The 26,392-nt window shown below is 41.9% G+C and overlaps 1 protein-coding gene and 1 pseudogene across 1 annotated transcript; one reads left to right on the plus strand and one right to left on the minus strand.

Annotated features, from left to right (window-relative positions):
* Window positions 1–3,479: 3,479 nt before the first annotated feature.
* On the plus strand, window positions 3,480–25,250 carry Rpp30 (ribonuclease P/MRP subunit p30). The gene is made up of 11 exons (XM_021631289.2): window positions 3,480–3,611; window positions 4,880–4,935; window positions 6,323–6,379; window positions 6,738–6,812; window positions 9,068–9,139; window positions 12,995–13,084; window positions 20,210–20,326; window positions 20,859–20,888; window positions 21,284–21,321; window positions 21,840–21,919; window positions 24,972–25,250. Exons 1-11 carry the CDS (start codon window positions 3,530–3,532, stop codon window positions 25,079–25,081), a joined length of 807 nt encoding a protein of 268 aa, XP_021486964.1. The 5' UTR covers window positions 3,480–3,529; the 3' UTR covers window positions 25,082–25,250.
* On the minus strand, window positions 13,902–14,377 carry LOC110545288 (small ribosomal subunit protein uS17-like; annotated as a pseudogene).
* Window positions 25,251–26,392: the final 1,142 nt, after the last annotated feature.

Consider the following 26,392-nt stretch of genomic DNA (forward strand, 5'->3'; position numbering starts at 1 on the left):
AATGTCGCTTTTGTTCTTTTCTATTCTCCTCTTTATTTTACGCAACTGTGATAATTTACAGTTTGCCTTTCTTGGGATTTTCCTTTTAAATTAATAAATTGTCCTGAGTTTCTGTTTGAGTCAGTCTTTGTCCTCCAGACTCATGTATCTTTTCTTAAATTTTTTTATTAATGAAACTATGAACCTCAAAAGTAGATCCTGGCATCACATGATGGCTCTGTTGGAACTTCCCAATATTTCCTTCCTATCCCCACCCCCAAATTTTGAAATCTTTGGAGACACTGAGAGGAGCTCAAAGGCTGCTTTGGGTGCAAAAACCCATCTTCTAAATGTGTAAAGTGAGGACATGACCCCTCCGAGATATGGCTGAAGAGAAGGTTTTTGTTGTAGATGTGAGGGAAAGTACTGTCAGTGGCGTATGGAAGAGTCCATAGCAGGGAGAAATGGTAGTAGATGAAACATAGCCAGAAAACTGAAGTGAGCCATGTGAGAAGAAATTGGGGGTGGAGTGAGAGGAAAAGAGCAAAGAGGAGAGAGGGCCAAGAGAGAGGGGCAGAAGAGGACCAAGAAGGCAAAGAGACTGAGGGCCAAAATGGTAGGGTTATATAGGAACAAGAAGCTGTGGGAAGGATGTTGTGGGTCTGGGGTTGCTCAGAGCTTCATCATGACCATGAATAATTTTAACAAATAAGATGCTTTATTAAAGACTGGTACCAGGTCTGCACCTGAGAGTTGGGATTCTCACTGTTCATCACCTAGCCATCTTCATCCTGGGCTTCTAAAAGAAGAAACCGTGAAGTTCCAAAGTTACAACTTTAGGGCTGTCAAACTATCTCACATCCTGAGGTGCCTAACTTTTACAATAGACATCATGTAGATGCCTCAGTTATCTACAGCAAGCAAACTCTTTTTACGTAAGCAAAACTGGGATTTAGTCCCCGGGACCCATTGTCCTGCAAGAACAATAGAGGCAGTAAAATTTACAAGGATAGGCAGTTTCTTAAGATTAGCCCAACTGCTCATTCTGGGAAGTCATCTATCTTGCGCAGGTTTGCTGACAAGATACATTTCACAAACTAGTAGTGGCTTACAAGCTGGACCGATTTTTCTCATGGATTCCTTAAATACCATAGTGTTCAAATTTTGAACGTGTTATTCACTATCACAGGGAAGCCCATGAGCTGGAAAAGTTTAGGGTATGGGGCAGGGTCAAAAGAGAGGAGAGGAGCCACATGCCTGCCAGCATGGATTCTGTAACAGGTACATGAGATGTTGGGAAAGCCTGGATGCCAACATGTCCTTTGGCACCACAGCCATTTGTCCCCAGTTTCTTTTGGATCAGAAGCCAAGTTCCTCTATGGAAGAGAAGTGATTTAGTAGCAATTCTCCTAGAGCCCCGGATAACAGGGACCACCACCACCACCCACTAACTTGTGAGAATGAAACCAGCAAGCATACTGTTGTGTTCTTCAGACTTTGCATTATTGAGGTCTCTGCCACCCATTCAGGCCAACATTCAACCTCCCTCCCCCTATTTATTTCCCTATCCCACCCTTTTCTCTCTTCTCACTCCTGCCTCCTTTCCCACCTCCTTTTGTTTCCTTCCCAGCCCCTGATTCTTCTCTCCTTCCTTCATTTGCCTTCCTTCTTTTCCTCTTCTCTCTTTCACCTGCCATCCAAAACTGTCCTCTCTGCTTGCTTTTCTCAGAAGACAGTATACTAGGCAACAACAGGGCGAAATTGCTTCAATCCACCATGATATTGCCTAAGTCTTTCAGTTGCTCAAATGTTAAAAAAAAAAAGGTGGGTGTTGATCTTATAAAATAATACTTAATTGCTTTGAAAATTATAAGATACACACAGAAGTGCTCAACAGATGGTCTCCTCCAGTACAGTGCTCAATGGTTTCTATCTGCTTGTTTTATTTCTCATCCTTTCACTTCCTCCTCACCTAAGTTCAGGGTATTGAGCAAAGGGAATCTAAAAGGTGAAAGTCTACGGCAGCATCACTCTGACTCTTAAAGAAATATGTCCTCTTCAGTCTGATCTTAGCATCAAATAATTAAAGATCTGTCTTAACTAGGTCCACTACACAGTGGCCATACTACTTGACCAATCAAGATTCTATGACCATGTACGAAGATGCCTTTCTAGTCCTACAAAAGTTAGCAGTGGATGCTCTGATAAAAAGCAAGCGGTTTGTGTTGGAGGGCCTTGCTCTAGTTGCAGAAGTTATTTTCTTATTGTTTTAGTCGGGGGAAATACCAAGTGTTAGAAACAGCCAAATATTTTTTATAAAAATTGATCAAAGATAGTTGTGGCAGGACACAACTGTAATCCTAGGATACTAAGGCAAAAAGATTGTGAATTCAAGCCCACCCTGGACTAATAATAATAATAATAATAATTTCAGAATTGGTAAGATGTGCCAATCACTATTTGGCACATTAGTGTGGTCAGAAGGGGGAGACCCCATATTGTTTGTGATCAGTTCAGAAATTGAAAATGCTTCTAAACCTTTTCAACACTTTGGTATTGTCCTAATTGACAAGCTCTTCTCATTTGAGAACCCAGCAATACGGATGTCCTATTGAGTTGCACGAGGCTGGAGCTGCTTATTGGTAATGCAGAAAGGATTCACTTGCTGGCCAACTAAACACTGAATGGAGATGGGTAAAGGACTGACCCTCTGCATTAAATAGATTGAAAATCATGCTGTCGTTTTATATTGTTAAAGAGTTCATCTGTCAATATTCAAGGGTTAATTTTTAAAGTAGAAACATGTTTGTATATTTCTCAGGAAAAAAAAAATGTTTTCATTTTTGCTCCTCCCCATCAAACCTCTGGCTAATGGAATGTTGGCGCTAAGCGGTCATCTTTGAGAGCTTTCTGCCATCTTGTGGTTGTAGATGATGGCTGTCACAGATTGTCTTAGCCCAAAGCGCTTAGATAATCTTAGCCCCAGAGCAAGTGCCTCAAAGAAGCCTTTAAGTTCATTTTCAAACAACGGAATGGACTGTGGAAACAGGAGAGAAAAACAACTTCCCCTCTCTCAGCTCATCTACTTTTGAGATTGTATCTCAGACTGGCCTGGAACTCACTGTGTAGATCAGGATAGCCTCAAACTCTCAGAGTTGCCTCAGCCTCCCAAGGGCTGGGATAAAAGGTATGCAGCACAACGCCAGGCTCTCCCAGCTCTTTAAACATCTGCTTGATCTCAGTATACTCTATAGATGCCTTTTAAATAAATCACTTTCTGCCTTGCTGTATGGTAAGATCATGGGAGATTTGAGCCCCCATCAGTGGGTACAAAACATTCTCGTTCAAATTACGAATAAATGAGGATGTAGGTTCGAGCACATTAACTTTGCCCGGTTTCTAAGGGATAGGAAAGTATGCAGTGACTAGACGACTGAGAAGGGGAAACTACAAACCCCAGAATGACGAAGCAACAGCCTACAACTCCCAACATGCCCAAGGGTCAACACGGTTACGCAGACCGGCGCGCGGGTGTTCCTGGGACATCAGCATGGCGGCGTTCGCCGATTTGGACTTAAGAGCGGGCTCGGACCTGAAGGCTCTGCGCGGACTCGTGGAGACTGCTGCTCACTGTGAGTCCACTGGCTTCGCGCCGCGGGCCCTGCCCCTCGCTGTTCCCCATACCATCCAGCTTTGCCCGCTAATTTTTTCAGGCGCCATTCCGTTCTTTGGTGGGGTCAGCCTGATGTGTGATAGCTGAGTGTTGGTCCTGATCCCCAGTGTAGGAAACTCCGCGGCTCTTGAGAAAGCGGTTGTTGCTCGGTCTTGCCTAGTCATTCATGCAGAGGGAGAAAAAAAGAGTCCAAGGGGTCGAGGCACAGAGCCTGCGAGCTGCTGAATGGTAGAAACCGGGACTGGACTCCAGGTGTACAGTTCCCTAATCCGGTGCATTAGGATCAGTCCTTTTTTACTCACACATCTGTCAAATACGGAAAGCTGGGTCACAGTCAGGAACTGCTGTGGAAGCTTAAAGAATGGGAAGAGTGTTACCTTGTTTCTCTCAAGCATCATTGAGTTCCTTGAGGGTGAGCATTGATCATATGTGCTCTCCACTGGCAATAAGGCCTGCCAAATTATGGATGCTCAGATTCCTTCGAGAAAAAGGAAAGTAGGGAGTTCCTGGGCTGATAGGAGGAAGGAACTACCATAAATTATCTAATATTAACACCCTATCCTGTCGGTATTTAGACAACTTAAAGAGTCGTGATTTAAATGTATTGGGGACAAGGCAAGTGTCCAAGTAGTACTAAGTGTTGTGATGGTAAGGCAAACGTCTAGCTTTCCTTGTCTCTTGTTGACAAGTACCTCAAAAGAGGTGTGAGGGAGTCATCACTCCATTTCATCGTAGGAAAGGGAGGATATATAGAAAGGGCATTGCAGAAGAAATGAATGCTAGTCAAGGTGACAGAAATACATAAAAACTTGATGGAATAAAAATGAACAAAGGGACAGGAAATCCCAGGAATGTTGTTTGGAGAGCAGAAGCACAGTTTTTAGCATTGTGTTAACATAAATCACAGCCTAAATATGTGCCTGGCACTCTTCTGAAATGCAAGTGCTGTTTCACCTAGTTTTCATGCCACTTGAAAGTGCCCTCTGCTATTAACATCACTTGGCAGATGAAGAACCTGAAACCTGACATTAAGTAACAATAAACAGTGGAGCTCAGATCTGCCCTCTGCCCCACCCCTTTATTTTCCAGATCTGGGGGCTGGACCCTGAGTGAGCACTCTGTATGCTAAGCAACATCCCTAGCCTCATCTCATACTCTTGAATCTAAGATCGGGATGCTCATGACAAACAGAAAACTATTTCTAAAATAATCTGTTTTTCTTTTCAGTGGGATATTCAGTTGTTGCCATCAATCATATTGTTGACTTCAAGGAAAAGAAACAGGTAAAATGGGCTTTCTGGGGCTAAATAATTAATAAATATAAGTATTTGTAAATATTTGTGTCTGTTGGGAATATGGGACTAGAAGCAAGTATTATATTAGGTGCTTTTCTTGTTGCTCTGACCACATACCTGACAAAAGCAACTTAAGAAGGAGGAGTTTGTTTTGCTTATTCTATGGGGGTACAGTGCAGCAGGGGCATGAAGGGACTGGCCACCGTCCTCTTCTGTTGGGAAGCAGGAAGAGATGAATACTGGGGCTCAGCTCACCTTCTCTTTAGTTAGTTCGCTCAGGACCCCAACCCAGGAAATAGCACAGCTCACATTCAGCGTGGGTCTTCCCTTCTGGGTTAATGGAAACACACAGAGATGTGTTTCCATGGTCCTTTCCAAAGTCAGCCAAATTGGCAGTCATCATAAGCATGTTTCTTTTGTGAGACAGTATCTTATATGTCCCAGTCTAGCCTGGAACTCACTGTGTATGTTGCCGGGGATGACCTCCTGCCTCTGCCTTCCAAATGCTGAGATTGCAGGCCCATAGCCAAGGCCTTCTGCGTTTTAGAAAGTGCTCTGCAGACTGAGCTTCATTCCCACCCCTCAACTGTACTTATTAAAAATGCACCCTATGCTTATTATTTTCCTTCAGCAATTGAATTGGTATGTATTCATACAAATGATTTTTGTTTTGTTTTGTTTGTGAAAAACTCTAATCCAGCATAAGGATTCCTAAAGTTGAATTTTTATTAAGGAAGTTACTTTTAAAGATGTTTAAAAGTACTTTGCTGTTAAATGAACTGTAACTACAGCATCTTGTTTACTTTGTTGCCTTGGTCTCATTAACTGGTTGACTGATCTCTCTTTAATAGACAATCAAATATATAGTTTCTTTTTAGGCAAACAACTATATATAGGTCATTTCTGTCTTTAAATTTTGCTTTGTTTTTGGAGATTTTTTTGTTTGGTTTGGTTTTAGTTTTGCATGGTTTTATTTGTTTGTTTGTTTTGGGGGGTTTGGGAAGTCTTTTTTTTTTTCCTTTGTTTTTTTTGTTTTATCAAGACAGGATCTCACTACATAGCTCTGGCTGTCCTGAAACTCACAATATAGACCAGGCTGGCCTTGAACTCAGAGATCCACCTGCCTCTGCCTGTGAGTGCTGAGATTAAAGGCGTGTGTCACCACAGCCAGGCCTTTATTCTTATCCTCTGATATTCTCTGCTCTTTAGTTTCTTTCCTTAAAAAAGAAAGAAAAAAGCTATTTAGTACATTTGAATACCAGAAAGTAGCTTTTTTGATTTTTTTTTTTTTTTTTTTCTGTAATGGCCTTAAAATGTTTTGTTGTGCTTCATTCATTAGCATGTAACCAGAGTGGCTGCTTTTCCTTTGTTGTAGGAAATTGAAAAACCAGTAGCAGTTTCTGAACTCTTCACAACTCTACCAATTGTACAGGTAGGCAGTTTACTGTTTAAGTGTAGTCTCTATTCATGTAATTCAGTCGTGCCCACCTTTTGTGGTATTCTCAAATTCAGCCTGCCTTCTTCGGCCGGTTTCACCTTCCCATCAGGGATCACCACCTCATCAGCTTCTTTCTGTCCATCTGTACTTGTTTGATACCTTTCCTTCCTGAAGTCCTACAGCTGTTACGTTATCTTATCCAGTTTGTACATAGTGTTTTCTTCAACGACAGGACTAGTATGTGTTGTTGATTTTTACTGTCCTTTGTAGCTTTTACTATTTTCCACTGGTAAAAAGCCAATGAATCAGTTATGTTTTATCTTTTTAATAATGTTTGTTTGTTTTTTCACAGGGAAAATCAAGACCAATTAAAATTTTAACTAGATTGACAATTATAGTTACAGATCCGTCTCACTGTAATGTCTTGGTGAGTTTATTTTTCTCCATTTGCCTTCTAAACTATACTAACTAATGTTAATATTGTCTGTTGCAGAATATTTGATCCCATTGTGAACCCTGAGATTGTGAACTGTAAAAACCTGTTTCTTCTTGGTTCAGCCTTAACACACACCTTTAATCCAAGAGGTTTCTGTACACCAGATTTAATAAGAGTTAACCCCAGGTCAAAAGGCAGAGCAAGAAACCAGCTGACAGGGATCAAGGAGAAAGGAGGGACTTTGAGAAAAGAGTATTTAAGACAGCATGGAGAAGGAGGAGGAGCTTTTTGGCTTGTAGCTTTTGGCCTTTTCTTCCCATGCCATCAATTGAGCCAGCAAGCTTTTAGCTTTGGGAGTTTTGGTTTTTTCTTTTTCCTTTGGGACATGAGCTGAGTAGGAAGGTCAGCTGAGTGCTTTCTTAGCAAGTTTTCACTCCAGTGTCTGGCTCCTGAGTCATCATTGGTAAAATCCAATGAGTTGGGATTTTCTTTCATTATAACAAAATCTGTCATATTTCTTCCCACTCCATTCTTTCATCCACTGTATCCGTGAAATTCATGACACCTGCCTGCTTCCCCTGTGCATAGAAGCCACACAATGTAATGTGTCTCCTCCAAAAAGTTAGAAGTTGCTAGGAGATGGGGAAATATCATACGTTATTCCAGCATTCAGAGATTGTCCATTTTAAATGTATTTTTCCATTCTCGTGTACAGTATCGGGTTTGAGGTTTTCCTGTTAAGCAGTAACTGTTTTTATTGATGCATTCTCCCATCCTAGCCAAAAGTATTTTCTTACATCTGGCATTTTAGTTTATATTGAGCAGTGTTTTCATTGTGAAATGAATGTCACAGTCAGTGAATTACCCACAATATGTGAAACAGCCTCATCTAGCTAGGAAAAAAACAAACAAACAAACAAAACCTAAACTAATTCCACTGAGGGCTGTCTTGGTGTTTCTCTTGTGATAAAGCACCAGGACCAAAAGCAACTTCGGGAGGAAGGTATGTATTTCAGCTTACAGTTCTACATCATGGTCCATCATTTCATTAAAGTCAGCCAGGGCAGGAACTCGAGGCAGAAACCTGAAGGGACGAACTGGCGCAGAGACATGGAGGAATGCTACTTACTGTCTTGCTCCTCATGACTTGTTCAATCTGCTTTCTTATAGCACCAAGATGGTGATCCTATTATTGGCACTGCCATAATTAGGATAATTGACAATTACATCAATCGTCATTCAAGAAAATGCACCACAGGCTTTCCTGGAGGCCAGTCTGATGGGGGCATTTTCTCAGTTGAGAGTCCTTCTTCCCAAATGCCTCTAGCTGTCAAGCTAACATAAAATTAGCCAGCATAATTGAACTCTTGTCAGCTTGACACACAAACACAACACTATTAAGTCATAACCTTTGCTTTCTCATTCATCCTGATATCTCATATATGTAATAATATCAGAATAAAAGGCATTCTAACTTTTAGAAGTCCCATAATCTTCAAAAATTCAAGTTTAGTCTCTCCAGACTATGTTGGCACAAACCTTAAATCCCAACACTCAGGAGGCAGAGGCAGGTAGATCTCAGAGTTCTTGACTAGCCTGTTCTACAGAGCGAGTTCCAGGACAGTCAGGGCTACACAGAGAAAACCTGTCGCAAAAAACTAAAATAAATAAAGTTCAGTCTCTTGAAAATGACCAGAGTCTCTTTCAAAGTTCAAACTCCTTAAAAATATCCAAGGTCTCTGTCAAGTCCCAATGTCTGCCTAGACTCAGAGTCCCTTGACTGTGGGCTCTGTAAAATAAAAAGTAAGTTACATTTTTGTTCTGAACCCAAGAACCTGGGCATTAGCTGTCTCCATGTTTCCTTTCCCACACACACCGGCAGGCTGATAGCTTCCAGAGGTTAGTTCATGCACATGTGCCTGGGTTGACGGGTCATCTCTGCATGTATTCTTGTTCTAGTCTACAAAACAGGGAATCTAGCATTTCTCTGCTTGGCTTCAGGTCTGGGTTTAAAAGGACCTTTGTTGAATCACAGAAATCCAGCCATGACCAATGACATTTAAGTTTACGATTTCCTGTGTCAGCTTTTGAAACACAGGGACTTGAAGCCAGATATAGTACCTGATAACCCAGCACTCAGGAGGCTGAGGCAGGAGGATTCGTTTGAGGCTGCTGAGTATTGCTAGATAACCAGCATCTGCTTATATATTTTATTACTGTGTGATACCATGCATTTTGTCTTACAGAGAGCAACTTCTTCTAGGGTCCGGCTGTATGATATTGTTGCAGTGTTTCCGAAGACAGAAAAACTTTTTCATGTAAGTGACAGGTGAAAAAGAGAATAGTGTTTCCTTATTATGTAAGTCTCTTGTTATACCAGGTGTCCTGTTCCTCCCAGTTCTGCTTTCATTTCTGTTGTTGTGATAAAATAACCAGATAAAAAGCAACAGGGGAAACCTGATTAGTTACTGTCTGTCATTATGGGTAAGTCAAAGCAGGAATTTCCAACAGCTGCTGATAACATCTATAGTCCAGAGCAGGGAGAAATGCATATGTGTGTACTTGATTGCTGGTGCTAAGCTCAGTTTCTCCATTCTTAAACAATTCAAGACACCACCATCACCACCCACCCCCTGCCTGGGTTCTCACTTCCCCAATGCTTTGACCCATTGGTACAGTTCCTCATGTTGTGGTGACGCCTAACCATAAAATGATTTGCGTTGCTACTTCATAGCTGTGCTTTCGCTACCATTCTGAATGTACTGTGAATATCTGATAGGCAGGATATCTGATATGTGACCCCTGTGAAAGGGCTGTTCAACACCCCTAGGGGTCCCGATCTACAAGCTGAGAACTGTCAAGGGGCATATTGAAGGGGCATGTTGGTTCGTTTGGTTGAGTCACACTGGTGGACATTTGCTGAATTCAGTGTGAAGTAACTCATGACTTTTCACCTGTTTCTTTCTCTGTGCTTTGTTCATGTGAAATTTCTTCTTGGTAAATTTATCTTTCCATTCAGTTTCTGGCCTTATCCATTCCTGCCTACAATAGAAGAAAAGGGCAAGCTCCTCTCTGGTCCAGCTTCCTCCTTTGCAGGCTCTGAGATGTAACCCATATGCCAGTGTGAGTGTCAGTCCTTCATCTTTCTGAAATTCCTCAGAATCAATCATACACCAATATGCCTGTGTGATTTTCAGGACAGGCTTTCCTTGGCTGTCCCAGACTCACTTTGTTAACCAGGCTGGCCTTAAACTCACAGAGTTCTGCCTCCCTCCAAACCTTCCCATATTTCCTCTCTGCTTTCTTTCAAATCTGTGGCCTATTTTTTTATTAATTTCTATTGCATGTATATATGTTTCTAAGTAGAAATTGTTGAGTCCATACAATGTTACTTATATGTATGTTTTCAGGACAGATCATTTTTTTAAGCAAAATTTGTTGTAAAACTGTATACAGATCTTTTTCCCTACGTTTATCCAGTAGAGGGAGCCATTGAGTAAGCGACTGGTGCAGTGCCTCTGTGCTCGGCATAAGCCGCTAATTATGTTACCAGAGGGAAACAGAACCGGAGCCTATCCAGAATGCCTGTGTACACACACCACATCACCCTGTTTTGGTGGCTGCTTTTATGAAATGCATGATTATATTAATTCTCAAGTATTTAGTGATAGATTAAGGAATGATTACACAAGTAGTTAGTCACCAGAGACCCCTGTGGACCAGGTGTGGTGGCACAGGCCCTTACTATCAGCACTCCATCACCAGTGTTTTGGAGGCGGGGTCAGGTGGATCTCTGTATTTGAGACCAGCCTATTCACATAGTGAATTCTAAGACAACCACCACCACTGGCAAAGAAGTAGCTTTAAAAAGTTCTGGTTTGGGCCGGAGAAGTGGCTCAGTGATTAAGAGTACTCATTGCTCTTCTGAAGGTCCTGAGTTCAATTCCCAGAATCCAAATAGCAGCTCACAGAAGATAGCTGTCTGATGCTGTCTTCTGGTGTGCAGATGTTCATGCAGGCAAAGTGCCAATATACATAAATAAATGAATGAATGAATGAATGAATGAATGAAGGTATTTTTTAAATGTTCTGGTTTGTTCTGCCCCCAAAGTCTTTTAAACCTTGCCTTTGCAGGGCACTGTTGTAGAAGGTCTTCACACATCTTTCAAGGCAGCATTCTCAGGAGATGGTCTGAGTCTTTCAGCTTCAGATTTACTTGGGATAATTATTAACTGCAGATTATTAGGTCTTAGTAAAATGAATCACTGGAAATACAGCCTCTCCAGCCCCACCTGTGGTAGTTTTTAGGTATATATATAATGTCTTTCAGCAGTGAAAGACATTCAGGGTGAAGCGGTAGCAGTCCTATGCTCAAAATATGCATGTGTTTGTCCATTTTTATGGGGACGAACTTCTTAAACCATCATAGATGTTTCTGTCCCCTCCCAAAAAAAGATTAAAGATGGCTAAGTAAATTCACACACAGTCCACCAGTTTCCAGAGAAAAGGGAGATACTTAGCTCCAAAGTGTTTTAGACATACCTCAATCATTTTAATGATTTGGGGAATATTGGATTAAGCCTCCCCAGTGCTCTGAGCATGGGCATATGCGTCATGTAGTTCTTTGAATGAACCAGTTGAACATTTGGATTGGTGAAAAGTTAAATCAGCAGGTAAATTCAATTTGAAACATTTTAAATTCAAGATGTCAGAGGAGCCAAGTGAAGCTATCCTCTGTGGCTGAAGCTGAAAGGTCCTTAGTGTGTGTGTCCTTCAACCAATGTAGATCTGCAACCTATGTGGAATTTATAGTGATAGAATATACTTCTAGAGTCTCTATAAAATATGTCTCTATAGGTAATAGTGCTGGTCCGAACATATGAATTTTCAGTGGTTACCAGGGCTGTGGTTCAGTGGTAGGGCACTTGGCATTGTCAAGATCCTGGTCGGATCCTCAACAACATGAAGTAAAATGTTGGTGTTACAAAAAATAAGCAGGCGCTGAACTCAGCTCAGTTCCTCTTGAGAGCTTTCCTCATTCTTAGCAAAGTCTCAGGTGCTCTTTTGTGAGTTGGACAGTTGAGATGGGGCCAAGTGTTTCTGCCAGAACAACGTAGTTTCCCCAGGCTTACTATGTGACGGTCTTCAGGCCAAATGGTCTCTGGTCACCATCGGGCTGGGGCCAAAATGACTGAAGCTGGCATTCTGAGGGTACAGTGTGACATCTGTCACTGCTAAAGAACTGTGCCCATCCTACAAGTATTGCCAATACTTTGTTTCCCCCTTTCCTCCCATGTTCATGCTATACATTGGCTTACCAAGTTTGCTCATGAAGGCAGCATACATCAGCACTCTCAGTAGGGGTGGGTTTTATTTATTTTTCTTATGTGTATAAATGTTTGCCTGCATGTGAGCATTTGTATCACATTTGCCTAATGCCCATGGAGGCCAGGAGGGGGTATTGCATCTAGGCCTCTCCTGGCAGTATCTTCTGTCTTGCACTCTATAATCTTCCCACAGTTTTACCTTCCTCCCTAATTCTTCTGTTTATCCTGGTTGCTTTATATGTTTTCATTTATTTTTTTATGTGGTTTATACAAGTACTTTCAAAACTCTTTTAAGAGGTAAGTACAGAGAATTGGTCAACAAACGATGCTAAAAATGAATGCATTCTCATTTGAATTCTCTCAGCCCTGCTGTAAGCCTTTGTTGAACTGTTTCTGTTACATACCATTTCTTATCCACAGTATAATCTGGTTGGAACTACAAGCCTGGACAATTCCTGGCAGAAAGGTGTTCAGTAAATGCCTTATGGTAAAAATGAATTCATTTTGGCTTTTTAATTTTTTGGATTTCAGAACAGTTAACTTCTGCTTTCTGGAATAATTCAAAGTCCTATCTACATACTGATCCTAAATCACCAAATAGTCATATATAAAAACCTTTATGAGTTAGAAGGCCTTCAGGCCCTGGCTTTTGAGAATTAAGCCATCCAAGCCAAGCCTGAAGACTAGTAAACAACTGGCCTGTAATTGGTTTCTCGCAGTTTAGACAACCATCATGACACCTATGGAGTAAGCCATACTATTTGTGTTTCTGCATGTTGAGCATGACCGAGTCTCTCATTCCAGTGAGGGCCAGTCTCCTATTAATCTACTTTTTCTCCTTGGCAGGTTGCTTGTACACATTTAGATGTGGATTTAGTCTGTATAACTGTAACAGAGAAATTACCATTTTACTTCAAGAGACCCCCTATTAATGTGGTAAGTGCATCTCTTTCTGTTCTGAACTTGGATCTGTAGATACTTGGATCTGCAGACTGCACAAAGGAAAATATCTGAGCTGATTGTGTCGGTACTCCAAACTACTTGAGGAACTTGAGCCAGAGGTCCAAGACCAGCAGCAGCAACAGTGAGACCTTGTCCCAAAAAAACAAGAAAGGGTTCAATTAACTATCAAGATGAGTTTTGAAAGGCTTAGGAACTTAAATTTATGAAGAATATTTGTCAAGTTGATACTTAATAATGATAGATACTTAAAACATTGATATTAAGATGGAAAAGAAAAGTAAAGACACCAAGAGTCCTTGAGACAGCAGAAAGTTGAGATACAAAAGGAAATGGTGTGACCTCACCAGGGAGTGGAAAACGAAGTTACGGTATGCTAGCTCCTATAGGAACCCGTACAACAGGGTAGCCATGTGTTCAGAATCTTTTTTTCCCTCTTGACATACTTTTTCTCATTACCCTACTATATAATTTTCTCTTTTTACTATACCTTTCATCTTCCATCTGCCATATTGCCCTCTAAGCCTCACTTCCAAACACACCACACACACACACATACATACACACATACATAAAGAATCTAGCCAGAACCTAGGAATATTGTTTGGCGTAGTAACCTCTAGAACTCAGTTATGTTAGTAAAAAGCATTACCCAAGAAAAAAGATTTAGCAAGCATTCCAGATCCCATGTTAAACTTATTCAGGATTCAAATATTTTTTTCTTTTTTGTTTTGTTTTGTTTTTAAGATGGAAAATTACTTGTATTTGTTCTAAGGAGAAGGGCAGAGTCTCCTCAGAACTTCTGAAAGTGCTTCTTGGTGCCAGCAGCCTTGGTGACTTTGAGCGTGTTCAATTGCATGATCTTGCTCAAAGGTCTGCCCTCTCCCACGGTGACAATGTCGCCTATCTGTGCATCCCTGAAATGGGGAAACAGGTGCACAGACATGTTCTTGGGTGCTTCTCAAAGCAGTTGTACTTCCGGATGTAATGGAGTTAATCCTGGCAGATGAGAGTGGTCCTCTGCATCTTCATCTTGGTCACCACTCCAGACAGGATCCGCCCTCGGATGGAGACATTACCAGTGAAGGGGCATTTCTTGTCTATGTAGGTGCCCTCGATGGCCTCTTTGGGCATCTTGAAGCCTATACCGATGTTTTTGTAGTACTGTGGGAGTTTTTCCTTGCTATTTTCTCCCAGCAAAACATGCTTCTTGTTTTGAAAGATTTTAGGCTGCTCTTGGTAAGCATGCTCAGTCTGAATGTCTGCCATCTTCCTGGCAGCCTGAGAAAAACAGAGTCAAATATTGTTTTCAAAGTAGACAATTCCCTTATTCTTTACCCATTGAAGAATTACATCTTTCTCACTTTTTGCCTCCCTTTTCTCCTAAGGGATTTCTACTTGATCTTGGGTATTAGGGACAACAATGAGAGGAGTAAATTGTCAGTTTGGTATGGGAAGATGTTACATGACTTATGTTCTAACCCTAAACATATACTACTAAGATGGTTTCTGAAAAGTGCAAAGTATGTGTGGGAAACCGATAGAACAGCTCTTCTGAGCCTGCTGCTGAACCTGAGCCCCACCGTGTTGGTGACAGCACTCCTAAATAAAGAGAACTTTCTCAACCGCTCATACATCACAGTTGGGGATCTCTGTTACTCAGCAGTTCACTTATCAAGTAAAGGCTGTCAGGTCATCCAGCTTCAGTCACAAGCTTTGGACAGAGCTGATTGCTGCCTGACCGGTAAGACCTCTGTGATCCACACATGGGAACAGCTCCTAGCACTTGGTACTTAGGGACTGTTAGGTACAGAGGACCTAAGTTTATGGCCATCCTGTTGGCCTCATGTATTTATTTTTTCCTGTGTTGAAAAAGCAATCTCTTTCTTGTAAGTTTGACTCAGCTTTTTACCAGCCTCAGACTGCCAGTGCTTCCCACAAAACTGCATCTTAGGAGTAGATAGCATAGCCACTGTGCATAATTTTTGGACTATTTTCATCGTAATAACCTAGGAAGCCCATTTTCTAGACAATTTGTGTGAATAAGCTTATGTATGGTTCTGTGTCCTGGCTGGGAGGATATGGTGATGCGTACGGTCAAAGTATGGAAAGGAGCAATGCGCAGCATATAATTCCTTGCAGCACATGACAGTGCTGTGGAAAATTGGTTACTAATATCTATTATTAAGCCATATAATGGTTACGGTGGTTATTCTTTAACTCACTACCATATCAATAAAGAACACAGACACCTGTTCTGTTTTTCATATGCCTTAAACCTGGGGCTGCATCTCTCCAGGCTGATCCTCAGAGCTATGTCCTCCCAGCCACATGGTTCTTTTTCGCCTAGCCCGTTGCACCTCCCTTCCTTCTTCTCTCTTGTCCCTGTCTCTCCCCTTCCCGTGATCCTTCTGCTCTCCAAGCCCTTGAACCTTGGCTATATCTACCTCACGTCTGCCCTGCCCAGGTGTAGGCATTTTATTGCTCAAATGGCTATTTGGAGGCAAGGTTACATAGCATTACTTGGGGTATGCGATGGTCTGCTTGTAAAAGAGAGCAAGCAGACCTCGGGGAGCAAAATAATTAACAATCAAATACAAAGCACCAGACCATGCTGTTACATGACGGTGGTCAGATTCCTGGAGACTTGCTTTAGTGAGGGTTTCTAATTAAGTCTCTTGTGAGCATGTTTTACCATGAAAGCAGCTCTTTTCCAAATACCCAGTGCTAGCCTATAAGACCTTCATGAAATACACCATTAAATCATTGTATCTACTTTAGTGTGTATCTTGGGAAGTGTGGCCAAGATGCTTGTTATTATTAGTCAGTAGTTGTCCGCGTTGGTCGGAAACATGCATGAGGGAAGTGTGGTAATAAGAGTGGCCCTGTAAACAGGCACCAGGACACCGCCGCCTGCCAGTTCCTTCTAGAAGTGCAGAGAATTTGCTGTTGAGTATTTGATATTTCTGGCATGATTCTCACATTTTCAGTTTAAGAGTTCTGAAAAGTAAAAAATTTGACAAGATGGATATGCAATATTTAACACTGTCTTTAAAAAAAAAAACTCTGGTATGAACGTTTTGCATATGTTGCTTAATAAAAAGCTAGACAGAAGTGTGGATGGAAAGACTGCACAAGATTAAATTTAGTCTTCATGTGGTATAGAAGATTGCAGTGTGAGCTGGCCAGGAAGCAGGAAAATCCCTATTAATTTATTCATTTACTTTCATTAAAGAGAGAAAACTGAAAACAGGTGCCCATGTTTTTGTTTTCGGCAAATTGTACTATGTAGCTGTGTGAAGTGAGACAGTCAGTACCTCATGGTAAAAACTGTCACAATGCATGCATACCACATGTATATTTATACTTTAACAAAACAACAGTGCTCACTTCATGATGGCCTGGAAACTGAAAGAAAATGTGCTGACATTCTTCTCAGTAGCATACCCCTAAAGACATTTCTTCCTTCCTTAAGGTTTGTATCAGTTACTTTTTATTGTTGAAAGGCAGCAAACACAATGCCATGGAGGAAGGATTTGTGTTGGCTCGCAGTTTGTGGGGATACAGTCCATCGTAGTCGGGAAGGCAAGGCAGCAGGCAGCTACATGGTGACAACAGTGCAACATCTTACCTACAGATGCAGAACAGGAAGCAGGGTAGTCTAAAGCCCAGTGACTCACTTCCTCTAGCAAAGTTCTACCTCCTAAAGGTTCTGTACCCCCAAAATAGTGCCACCACCTACCGACCAAGTGCCAAACACATGGGCTTACGAGCAACAGTGCAGCATGGCTGCATGTCTGAGGTCAAGGTGTGAGCAGCCTGTACTCCCTCCAGAAAGGGAGCCTTTCTGTGGGTGTTCCTGGCTGGTGGTGATTTGTTGACCACACTAGCTCATTCTCTGTCTTTTTCAACAGCGTGTTTTCCCTGTATGTTTCTGGCTATCTTACAAGAACACCAGTCATATTAGGTGCCTACCCTTTTTAATGTGAACACCTCATTTCATCACACTGCACTGACTTATCTCCAGTGAAGGTTACACTCTGAGATACTGAATTAGGAATGAAGCATAGCTTTTATGGATGGGGACACAATTTGGCTAACAATACCCAGCTGTCCCACTCTAGTGTTTATCCTGCTGACAATCTGAAATAGCCCACATCTGTTAGTAAAGGCTTTCTAAACACCGTACCTGCACCTCTACAGTAAGAACTAGGCAGCTGTAAAAGAAATTGAAATTACAAGTTGGCATGGAAAAGCTTTCAAATCAGACTATAAGAATATAGCAAGCAACCTTTTAGGTTTGAAAAGGGAAAATATGGCACATATTCCCAGTCGCCTATGTTTGTATGAAGAAACCAGAGGAATGCGTGAGAATAGATGAAAGTGATTACAGCAGGGGGCCAGGCAGTGAGAACAGACATAGGGAGGACTCCTGTTTTCCTGTGCAGGTTTGATCAGTGAATCAGGAGATGATGAGATCTTAACAAATGATGTGCTGGAAGGCTGTCTATCCCAAGTTCAGAGTAGGCACTGAGTCAGCATGCTGCCCTAGAATCAACTTTTGGTTTCCATTATTCCTTCTCCAAAGCTTAGCATAAATTTTCAGTACTTGGAATTTTATTACCAATATCTTCTGATCCAAGTGTCACACACTGCCCTTGGTGACATCGTTGTGACTATTATTTCTCCGTAGTTAAAAAAAAAAAATCTCATCATATGCCTATTCAGGCACTTCTGTTCAGACATGAGAACAAAAGCCAATCAGGAAGACACTGTAAGACATTATTATGAACAATCATATGATGAGCTTATAGCAATTTACATAAAAATGCTCTTATGAGCAGGAGACCAGGTAATGACTGTGTTTTATTCATCTAAAATGATAAAGTCTTATGAAAGAAATGCTCACAGCCTTCAATAGCATTTTATCTTTAATTTCTTTCTCAAGAGTTTTCCTAGTAGTTTTAAAGTGAACCTGATTAATGTACCAAGACCAGAATCACATGTGAAAGAAATTAAGCTGGCAATTCTCTCCTATTCTCTCTATTCCTCTCCCTCAAAGGCAGTTTTGTTTGCTGTGATTCCCAAACAGGTTTAAAAGTTTAAGCTCACTCACCTAGAAACACTTAGGGATGCCATCATCCAGTGCCACATTGTTCACATCCTGCATCCCTGTCTTCTTCCTCCTGCCCAGTGGTTTACTCATTTACTTCCGCAGCTAGAAGGGTGGGGGAATACGAGTTGGGCACCTTTGTGTAATTAGGAGATAACTTGAAATCACCAAAGCACTGTTGTCATTTATCTGTGGATTCCCTTCACCAAGTTCATCTCAGTTTCTAGATGGTCCATAGAGAACAGCATTATCCCATGGCCTCTTCTCCACAAGCTATGGTGCATTCACTCAGAACATAGTTGTGTGTGTGTGTGTGTGTGTGGCATTTGGATTACAAAGAGGAGCTGTTATAGCAGTTCTAAGAAGTAAAAAAAAAAAAAAAAAACCCTAGGCAAGGAAATGAGGTGTATGTTTAATTATAGTGCCAACACCGAGGCAGCAAGTGCTGTTCCTACAAAGAATACAAATCAGTGGCTTAAAAGTGGGGAAAAAAGATGTCCAAAGAGGGGAAGTAGTATATAAATTTCCAGTTAAGCCTAGCGATGTAGGAAAATCTAAAAGCTCAAAATGAAAGAAAGAAGGTGGGGGTGAACACGGAAAAAGAAATGTCAGGGAAGGAACAGAAGGAGCCTGTGGTGCATACCTTTAGAAGACTTTAGGTCTGCAGCGTCAGTCCGTCCACTCCCTGGGGACTGTGAGCAGTGAGGCCCATAGAACCTCACCTGCAGAACCTGAGACCGTCCTGCCTGCGCTGAGCCAGCTGGCCCCCCTTGCTTGTTCAGTGGGCCACTATCATCTATGTGAGTTGGGCAAGTTCCTGTCTGATTCTTGCCTCCATGCTGAAACCCCTCACGTGTTTCCCCTTGCTATGAGGAGAAACATGTTAAGCCTTGTCACCAGTGGTTAAGATCTACAAACTGGTCCTTCCCACTCTCTTCAGACTCCGTTCCCACCACAGGACTTCTGCTCATTCTTCTCCACCTCAGGCCTTTTCTACATGCTCCATGCCCAGAGCCTGTTTGTGTTCTTTCTTCCCTCTGAACATGCTCTTCCATCCACTGTGCTTAATTAAGTTGCTTAATTTCTATTTGTCTTAACCTCTCCTTGCTCATGAGGGCATGAGCCCGAGCTGTTGACGAGTAGTGGGTGGCCTAAACCATATCTGCTACGAATCGACAGACACTGAACCCCTGACCAGGGGGGCTGAATATGCACTGGTGAATCTCAGTCCCTCTCCCGTGCTTTGCAGAATTTCCTGTCTGTGGATCCCACACATTGAGAGTACACTAAGTGAGAAAGAATTGTTTCATCAAAAAGACCAAGCCCTTACGGCAAGCAGGGCAAAATCCTGAAGGGCCCAGCTCTCTTTCGCCTTTTTTTCCTGAGCTGCAATGAGCCTTTAACAATGTTACTTACACAGAGTGCGGTGGGCACATGTGAGTCTTGGCCACAGTTCTTTTCTAAGTGGCACAGTTCCTCCTACATAGTGTTGAGTCAGGCATGGCAGTTAGTGCTAGTCAACTATGTGTGGAAATGACTGAGATGTGAAGCTCCCCACTCTTGTTCACAGGCCCCTCATATCTTCATCTCCTTCATTCTTCGGTCAAGCTGCTTGGCTCCCTGTTAGCGTACAGTTTCCCTGCATGTGGGAAGCACATCCTTTTCCTTGGACCATTCACAGAGTAGTAGCTCTGTGCATCTCCACACCACACTTGGCCTTTGCTGTCCTCAGCCCCTGTAATTCCTTTTTACACACTTAGCTTCCCATCGCTGGCATAAACCCTGTCAGTCAGGTACGGCCTCCTGTCTGCTTTTCTCACTTTGGCTGGGGTACAGAGGTGTGGGTCTGTCTTTGTGTAAGCCAGTCCCTTGCCATGCAGGAGACATGCATAGAGGAGAAGAGGGAAGGTGAAGAGAGACCTCAGTGGGAGTGGTTAACTTACTTGTCTCTGACAGCTTACACTTTGTCCTCTTTTTTTCTGGTGAAGGCAATTGACCGCGGCCTGGGCTTTGAACTTGTCTATGGTCCTGCTATCAGAGATGCAACGATGAGAAGGTACACAGTTTCCAATGCCCTCAATTTGATGCAGATCTGCAGAGGAAAGGTATAGTTCCAGAGCCAAGGCTGCTTTCCACCTCTGGCGGCATAGTAATGTGTTGGTGCTGTCAACTCGATCCCTTTGCCTTAAGCAGAAAATTCTCAAGACACTAAGTTCTTCTTTCTCAGTGAGCTTCACAAGGTCTTATAAAAACTGCAGAGGGAGGAGTAAGAAAGGAGGGAAAAGATGTGCCAAAAGCCTTTATTTTTGATAAGGGATTTGCAGTTTGTCACAATGAAAAGACTCCTATAGAAAACAGTTGTTTATGTATAAGAGTTAATTAAAGTTACAGCTTTTAAACTTAATTTATCTGTACCAAGATTTGTTTAGAAAGTTTATTCTGCTTTTTGTATTGGCTGTCCTAAGTATGACATGAAAGCTTTCTATATTTTCACATTATTTACCTTATCTTTAAAAAAAAATCTTGGTATTTGAGCCTTAAATGTTAAAAGGGAGTTGCTGGTCATTGGTTCCGTACTGTCGTTCAGTTATTTTATTAGTTATCTAAGATTAATATTGCCCCCTTTCTGTTTTATAGAATGTAGTTCTGTCCAGTGCTGCAGAAAGGGTAAGTATAGCATGTAGCACTTGGTCTTCGTAGTTACAGAACTTCACTGCGTTTTTAGAACAACTGAAATAGCAGTGTAATGCACTGCCTGTCTGAGCCTTTAACTGCATTTGTCTGTAGTAATTGCTAAATGTATGCCATTCATCTGAGCTTCAGGTTTTACCTATACATGTTTGTATTTGTGAATTAATTAGAATAAAGTAATTTTATATTTTGTCTTTACCTTGTTAAAAATGCTTTACATGATTTATTTATATTTTTAGAAACCCATTACAACTATGAGATCTTAATTTATGAAAAATACTTATCTTTGGATATTTAGTTGTATTGTATTTGTTGTAAATAATTAAAATGTTATTAACATCTCATTTTATTTTTCATTTTTCTTATTTTAGCCATTGGAAATAAGAGGACCATATGATGTGGCGAACTTGTATCCTCTTAGTGTTCTTTTTAAAAATCTATGTTTGTTTTAGGTGGAGGGGAACATGTGTTGATCAGAAAACTTTCAGGAGTCAGTTCTCTCCTTCCATCTCCTGGGTCCTCGGCATCAAACTTGAGTCATTGGGGTTGGCAGCAGGCAGCAGGTTCAGCACTGTTACCTGCTGAACCATCACACTGGACTAGAATTTTCCCTTAGAAAATTGAATCAAATGTAGTATTAGAGTTCTGATGTTTTCTTATCCTTTAGTTGTGAGTTTACTGACCAGTAGCCAGCTCAGAAGCACATTGCTACAGGTTATAGGCTTTTTTATGCTTCTGGATTTTAGGTTAAGCAGCAGAAGTCTGATAAAGCAGACTTCTCAGAGGCGTGTTTCCATTGGGCTAAGGACTGCTTGAGAATTAGTAGAATTAGTCTCTCTGCCACAGTGACCAGTGAGCTGTCGTCTTCTTTGTGTTGTCTCATACCTTTGGCTGACTCTGGGTTGAAATCTTTAATGACCCTATCAGAGGGCTGCTGTTCGGGCTATCTGAAAGTGAAGGCAAGGCTGCCGTGTCAACAAATTGCCGAGCTGTATTTCTCCATGGAGGTGAGCATGTTCCTATAGTAAAATCTGAATGGTCACGAAAGAGCAGGTAATCATCAATAACTGACACATAGATGCTTTTATTATCCTTCCTACAGAGTTCCTATACGGCTGTCTTCTTGTCTTATCCAACCGTAACCATACACTCTGCTCTCTACCCTCACTTTAGGCCTTATTCTCTGTAGTGTGTACATTGTATATAGTTTGCATTACAGGAATGATTATTGAATGTGTTCTTTCAAACTACACAGTGTCCCCCGCCCACATTTTCAGAGGCTTTTAACATCCCTCCTGCTTGCTTTTCTCTGATCTTGCACCCTGCTTTAAAAAAAAAAAAAAAAAAAAATAGTTTCAGAAACAGAAATGGGATTGGTGGTGTTCGTTTGACAAGGGTACAGAACCACCTAGCTGCAGGATCACCTGTGAGGGGGTTCTGTTAGCCCCTGAGAATGGAAGGGTGTGTGAGGACGGAGCCGTCCCCTCGGTATGGCTCTTAGAGTAGCTAAAATGGAGAGCCGCAGCTGTGCGCCAGCACTCATAACCTTGTGCTTCCTTGTTGGGAATGTGGTGTGGCTGCTGCAGGCTCTGTCTCCTTGGGCTCCCCACCATGATGGACTCCACCCTTGAGCTGTGTGCTGAAATAAACCCAGTATTTGCTAAGTTGCTCTTTTTGGAAGTTGGTGGGCTTTGGGGTTTTGATTTTTGGTTTTGGGGTTTCTGTTATTGTTGTTTTGGTTTTTGTTTTTTTGTTTTTGAGACAGGGCTTCTCTGTATAGCCTTGGCTGTCCTGCACTCACTTTGTAAACCAGGCTGCAAAGTAACTTTATAGACAGAGATCCACCTGCCTCTGTCTCCAAGAGTGCTGGAATTACAGATGTGCACCACCACAACTGGCTCTAAATAGCTCTGATCAAGATATTACAGAAACAGAAAAGTAACAAAAACATATAACTCAGAATATTTCTTGAATTCTTGTTTTGGTTTACGTGTTCATTTATTTACTGATACGTATTTCTGGGTGGGTTTTTCCCAGGAGGGGTGGTGGTAGTGCTGGTGGTATTTGGTTGGTTGGGCATAGTCTCCTCCACTAACCCATATTGGTTCCTTTGTGCACATCTCCCCACACTACCCTACCATTAGCCCCCTTTGTTCCTGACAGTTTCCTCCAATTCCTGGACTTCTCGTTCCATGAGGTCTGCACATGTAGGATTTATATGCCTGCACAAAGTGTAAGGCCCACAGTGAGGCGCAGCCCACACTTCCTTGCAGAGGCTGTTTTTCCTCCTTTGTCTCCTCACTGTGCCCTTTCTAGTACTGTCACTTTTCGTGTGCTTCATTAGTTCATCCAGGAAGTTGATTCTCCTGCGTGCCTTCACCCTTTTTTTAATTTATTTTTATTCATTTTATATCCCAATTGCAACCTCCTCCTTCCTCTCCTTCCCATCTCACCCTCCCACAGTCTTTCCCCTTTCTTCACCCCCTTTCTCCTCAAAAAAGGGGAGCCACACCCCCACATCCCTGGTTGCAGCATGCCCCAGTACATCAGTTCACAGCAGGACTAAGCGCATCCACTTCCATTGAAGCCAGACAAGGCAGCCCAGCTAGGAGAAAGTGAGCCACAAGCTGGCAGCAGAGTCCTTGTCAGAGACAGCCCCTGCTCCACTTGCTAGGACACCCACATGAAAACCAAGCTGCCTATCAGCTACATTTGTGCCATGGGCCTTGGTCCAGTCCACACATGCTCTTTGGTTGGCGCTTCAGTCTCTGTGAGCCCTGATGGACCCTGTTAGTCTTCCTCTGGAATTCTTCTCGCCTCTGGACCCCTCTACTCTTCCTCCCACTCCTCTGTAAGACTCCCCCTAATGTTTGGCTGTGAGTCTCAGCAACTGTTTGCATCCACTTCTGGGTGGAGCCTCTCAAAGGACGTTCATGCTAGGCTTCTGTCTGCAAGCGTAGAAGAGTATGATTAATAGTGTCAGGAGTTGGCTCTCCCCATGGGGTGGGTCTCAAGTTAGGGTAAATTTGGGGTCAAAGGTTTTGTGGGTGAATTGGTGTGCCCCTCCCTCCACTGAAAGTCCTGCCAGGCTGGGAGGTGCCCACTTCTGTCTCCATGTCCCCAGCTGCCAGGAGTCTTGACTAGAGTCACCCCCAATATCCTAAGAGCATACCGTGTCATAGGTCTCCAACTTGTCTCAGATATGTTCCCTGTCGGTTTCCCTTCACTCTTAATATGTCTGTTTTTCAGTGTCCTTATCCCAGCATTTAGAACGTTTAAAACCACTGTTAGGGATTTTTTTATTCTGCTAATGACAGTGCCTGGCCTATTAACATGTGTTTAAGACAAGCTGACTAAATTTAAGTTCACTCTGCTGCCAGAGTAATAAGCATGCAAAATAATCTTTTTTCCCTTCATGATTAATATACATAAGGGATTGATAAGCATGAGTTTGATTTTTAAGTGTTCTCTCAACAAGCATTTGTTAGACGGCTGTGGTATAGCAGGTCATTGTTGGTCAGCACTGCACAGTTGTTCAGAGGTGCGTTGATAATCAACTGAGAGCGATGGCAGCTGCTATAACATGAGGTCAGCACAGCCTTTTCTGTGGGATCTGAACAAGTGACTCCTGCGTCTGAGCTTGCGGTCTGTCTGTCTTTTACCATACATAAAGCAGTTGCTAGACTGGTGCCTCTGGCTGCTCTGACAGCATAAGAAGTCGTGGAGAGAGCAATGGAGAAGCCCTGCTCTGCACTTTAACCTAAGAGGTAATCCTTAGGAGTGAACTAGACATTAAAACTACTCCTTTTTGTGCATGTTGGGAAAAAATAATGATCATAAATGGCATCATCTCCTGTAAGAGCGCTCTATGGTTTTCTTACTTACCATGCTATAGGCCAAAGAAATGGGGTGATGCTAGTTAGCTAAGGCAGGAGGATCAGAGCAGGCTGGACTGTGAGGAGTCAGGGCCAGCCTGGGCTACATAGAGCCTGCCTCAAAAAAATCACAAATAAGTAAAACTGTGTCTTATCTCCATTCCATGTGATTTTTCTTTTACAGAAACTAGAAAAACTGCTTTTGGAATTATTTGTACAGTGAAGAAACCTCGGCCATCAGAGGCAGATGATGACTCTCTTCCAGCATGCAAGAAAGCTAAATGTGAAGGCTGAGAAGGCCGCAGTCTCCATCAGCACAGCCTTCTTCCTTCACAGCTCATCAGTCACAGCAAAAACAAACCTCTGCTGAGTTGATATTCTCATTAAACTAGAAACCAGCAGTCTATAAAAACAGCCTTATATTCAGACCATTAAAACAGCAAATAAAACCCAGTGAACTGTTTTTTAAAGACTAACCATTTAATTAATGTAGATATACTTTAAGAGAAAAAGTGTTTCATCCTTTATGGGAGTAATGAATAACAGTAGGTAGACTGAAATAAGATGTTTCAGTATTTTGAGACATTGAAGATGAATAAACTACCTTTTTCTATTTGATGGATTTTTTAAATTTTACTATCTAAAAAAGTTATTTTGAAGTCTGAAACCCTATTATGGGGGTGACTTTTAGCCAATTGATTATTTTCTTAGCCTCTTTCATGTATTAATTGAGATAAATCTTCCTAAAGGACTGCTGAACTTGTAGAAACAGAAGGGACACTTTCATGAGATTACTTGTCCCCTTCATTTACTACCTTCTGCCTTCAAGCTGTACTTAGAATGTAATCCTCCCTTTAGTTAGAAACTTCTCAGTACCTTATAGTGACTTTTTTGTTACAAGGTTTAGAGTATTTGACACACACACACACAAATCCTTTGGAAATAATTTATTTTTACTAACAAGTTCATCAGACTGTGTGGGTAGTCATTTATGTAAATATCGGCATTTATGCTGTATTGATACAAGGGCCTCAAAGATGTAGGGAATTAACTGGGGGAAGAGAATGAAGAGCACTGTCCTGAAGATAGGAAGTGTTTAAAAGAGTACTTTATGCCAGTCTTGCAGACATAGATAACTGTGATCAAATATTAGCAAGCAAGCAGATGATAAGCTTTCATCCAGGAATGTAAGAATATCTCAGTTTTGTAAATCAGGAGATACCAGTTCTTTTTAGTGCATTGTGCTTTACCATATTAATAGGAGAAACGAGAGGAAAAAGAATATTGAAATAGATAGCAAAAACGTGGTAAAAGTGTATCTGCCCTTAATATTATGTGTTATGTATAATATAATCCTTGACAAATTCCAGTCATGGTGGTTCCTAGCTATGGGCTTAAGCAGAAGGACCACAAGTTTGAGGCCAACTTGACCTACATAACTACAGCAAAAGAATAGTGGAGGAATGCGTGGATGAAGAAACTGGTTGTTAACATTAGTGGTCAGCCTGACAGGTTCTACAGTCAGCCGGGAGACATGCCTGTCGACATGGCTGGGAGTCATTAGACGAGTTCATTGAGATGGGAAAACCCACCCTGCATGTGGCA

The sequence above is a fragment of the Meriones unguiculatus genome, chromosome 1 (genome assembly GCF_030254825.1).
Source record: "Meriones unguiculatus strain TT.TT164.6M chromosome 1, Bangor_MerUng_6.1, whole genome shotgun sequence".
Lineage (NCBI taxonomy): Eukaryota > Metazoa > Chordata > Mammalia > Rodentia > Muridae > Meriones > Meriones unguiculatus.

What these genes read in the sequence shown, in the direction of transcription:
- Rpp30 (XM_021631289.2), top strand. Translation starts at nt 3,530, where the DNA reads ATGGCGGCGTTCGCCGATTTGGACTTAAGAGCGGGCTCGGACCTGAAG. An exon ending in CGTCTCACTGTAATGTCTTG is followed by an intron (nt 6,813 to 9,067) that starts GTGAGTTTATTT and finishes TTTGTCTTACAG; the next exon opens with AGAGCAACTTCTTCTAGGGT. An exon ending in AGACAGAAAAACTTTTTCAT is followed by an intron (nt 9,140 to 12,994) that starts GTAAGTGACAGG and finishes TCTCCTTGGCAG; the next exon opens with GTTGCTTGTACACATTTAGA.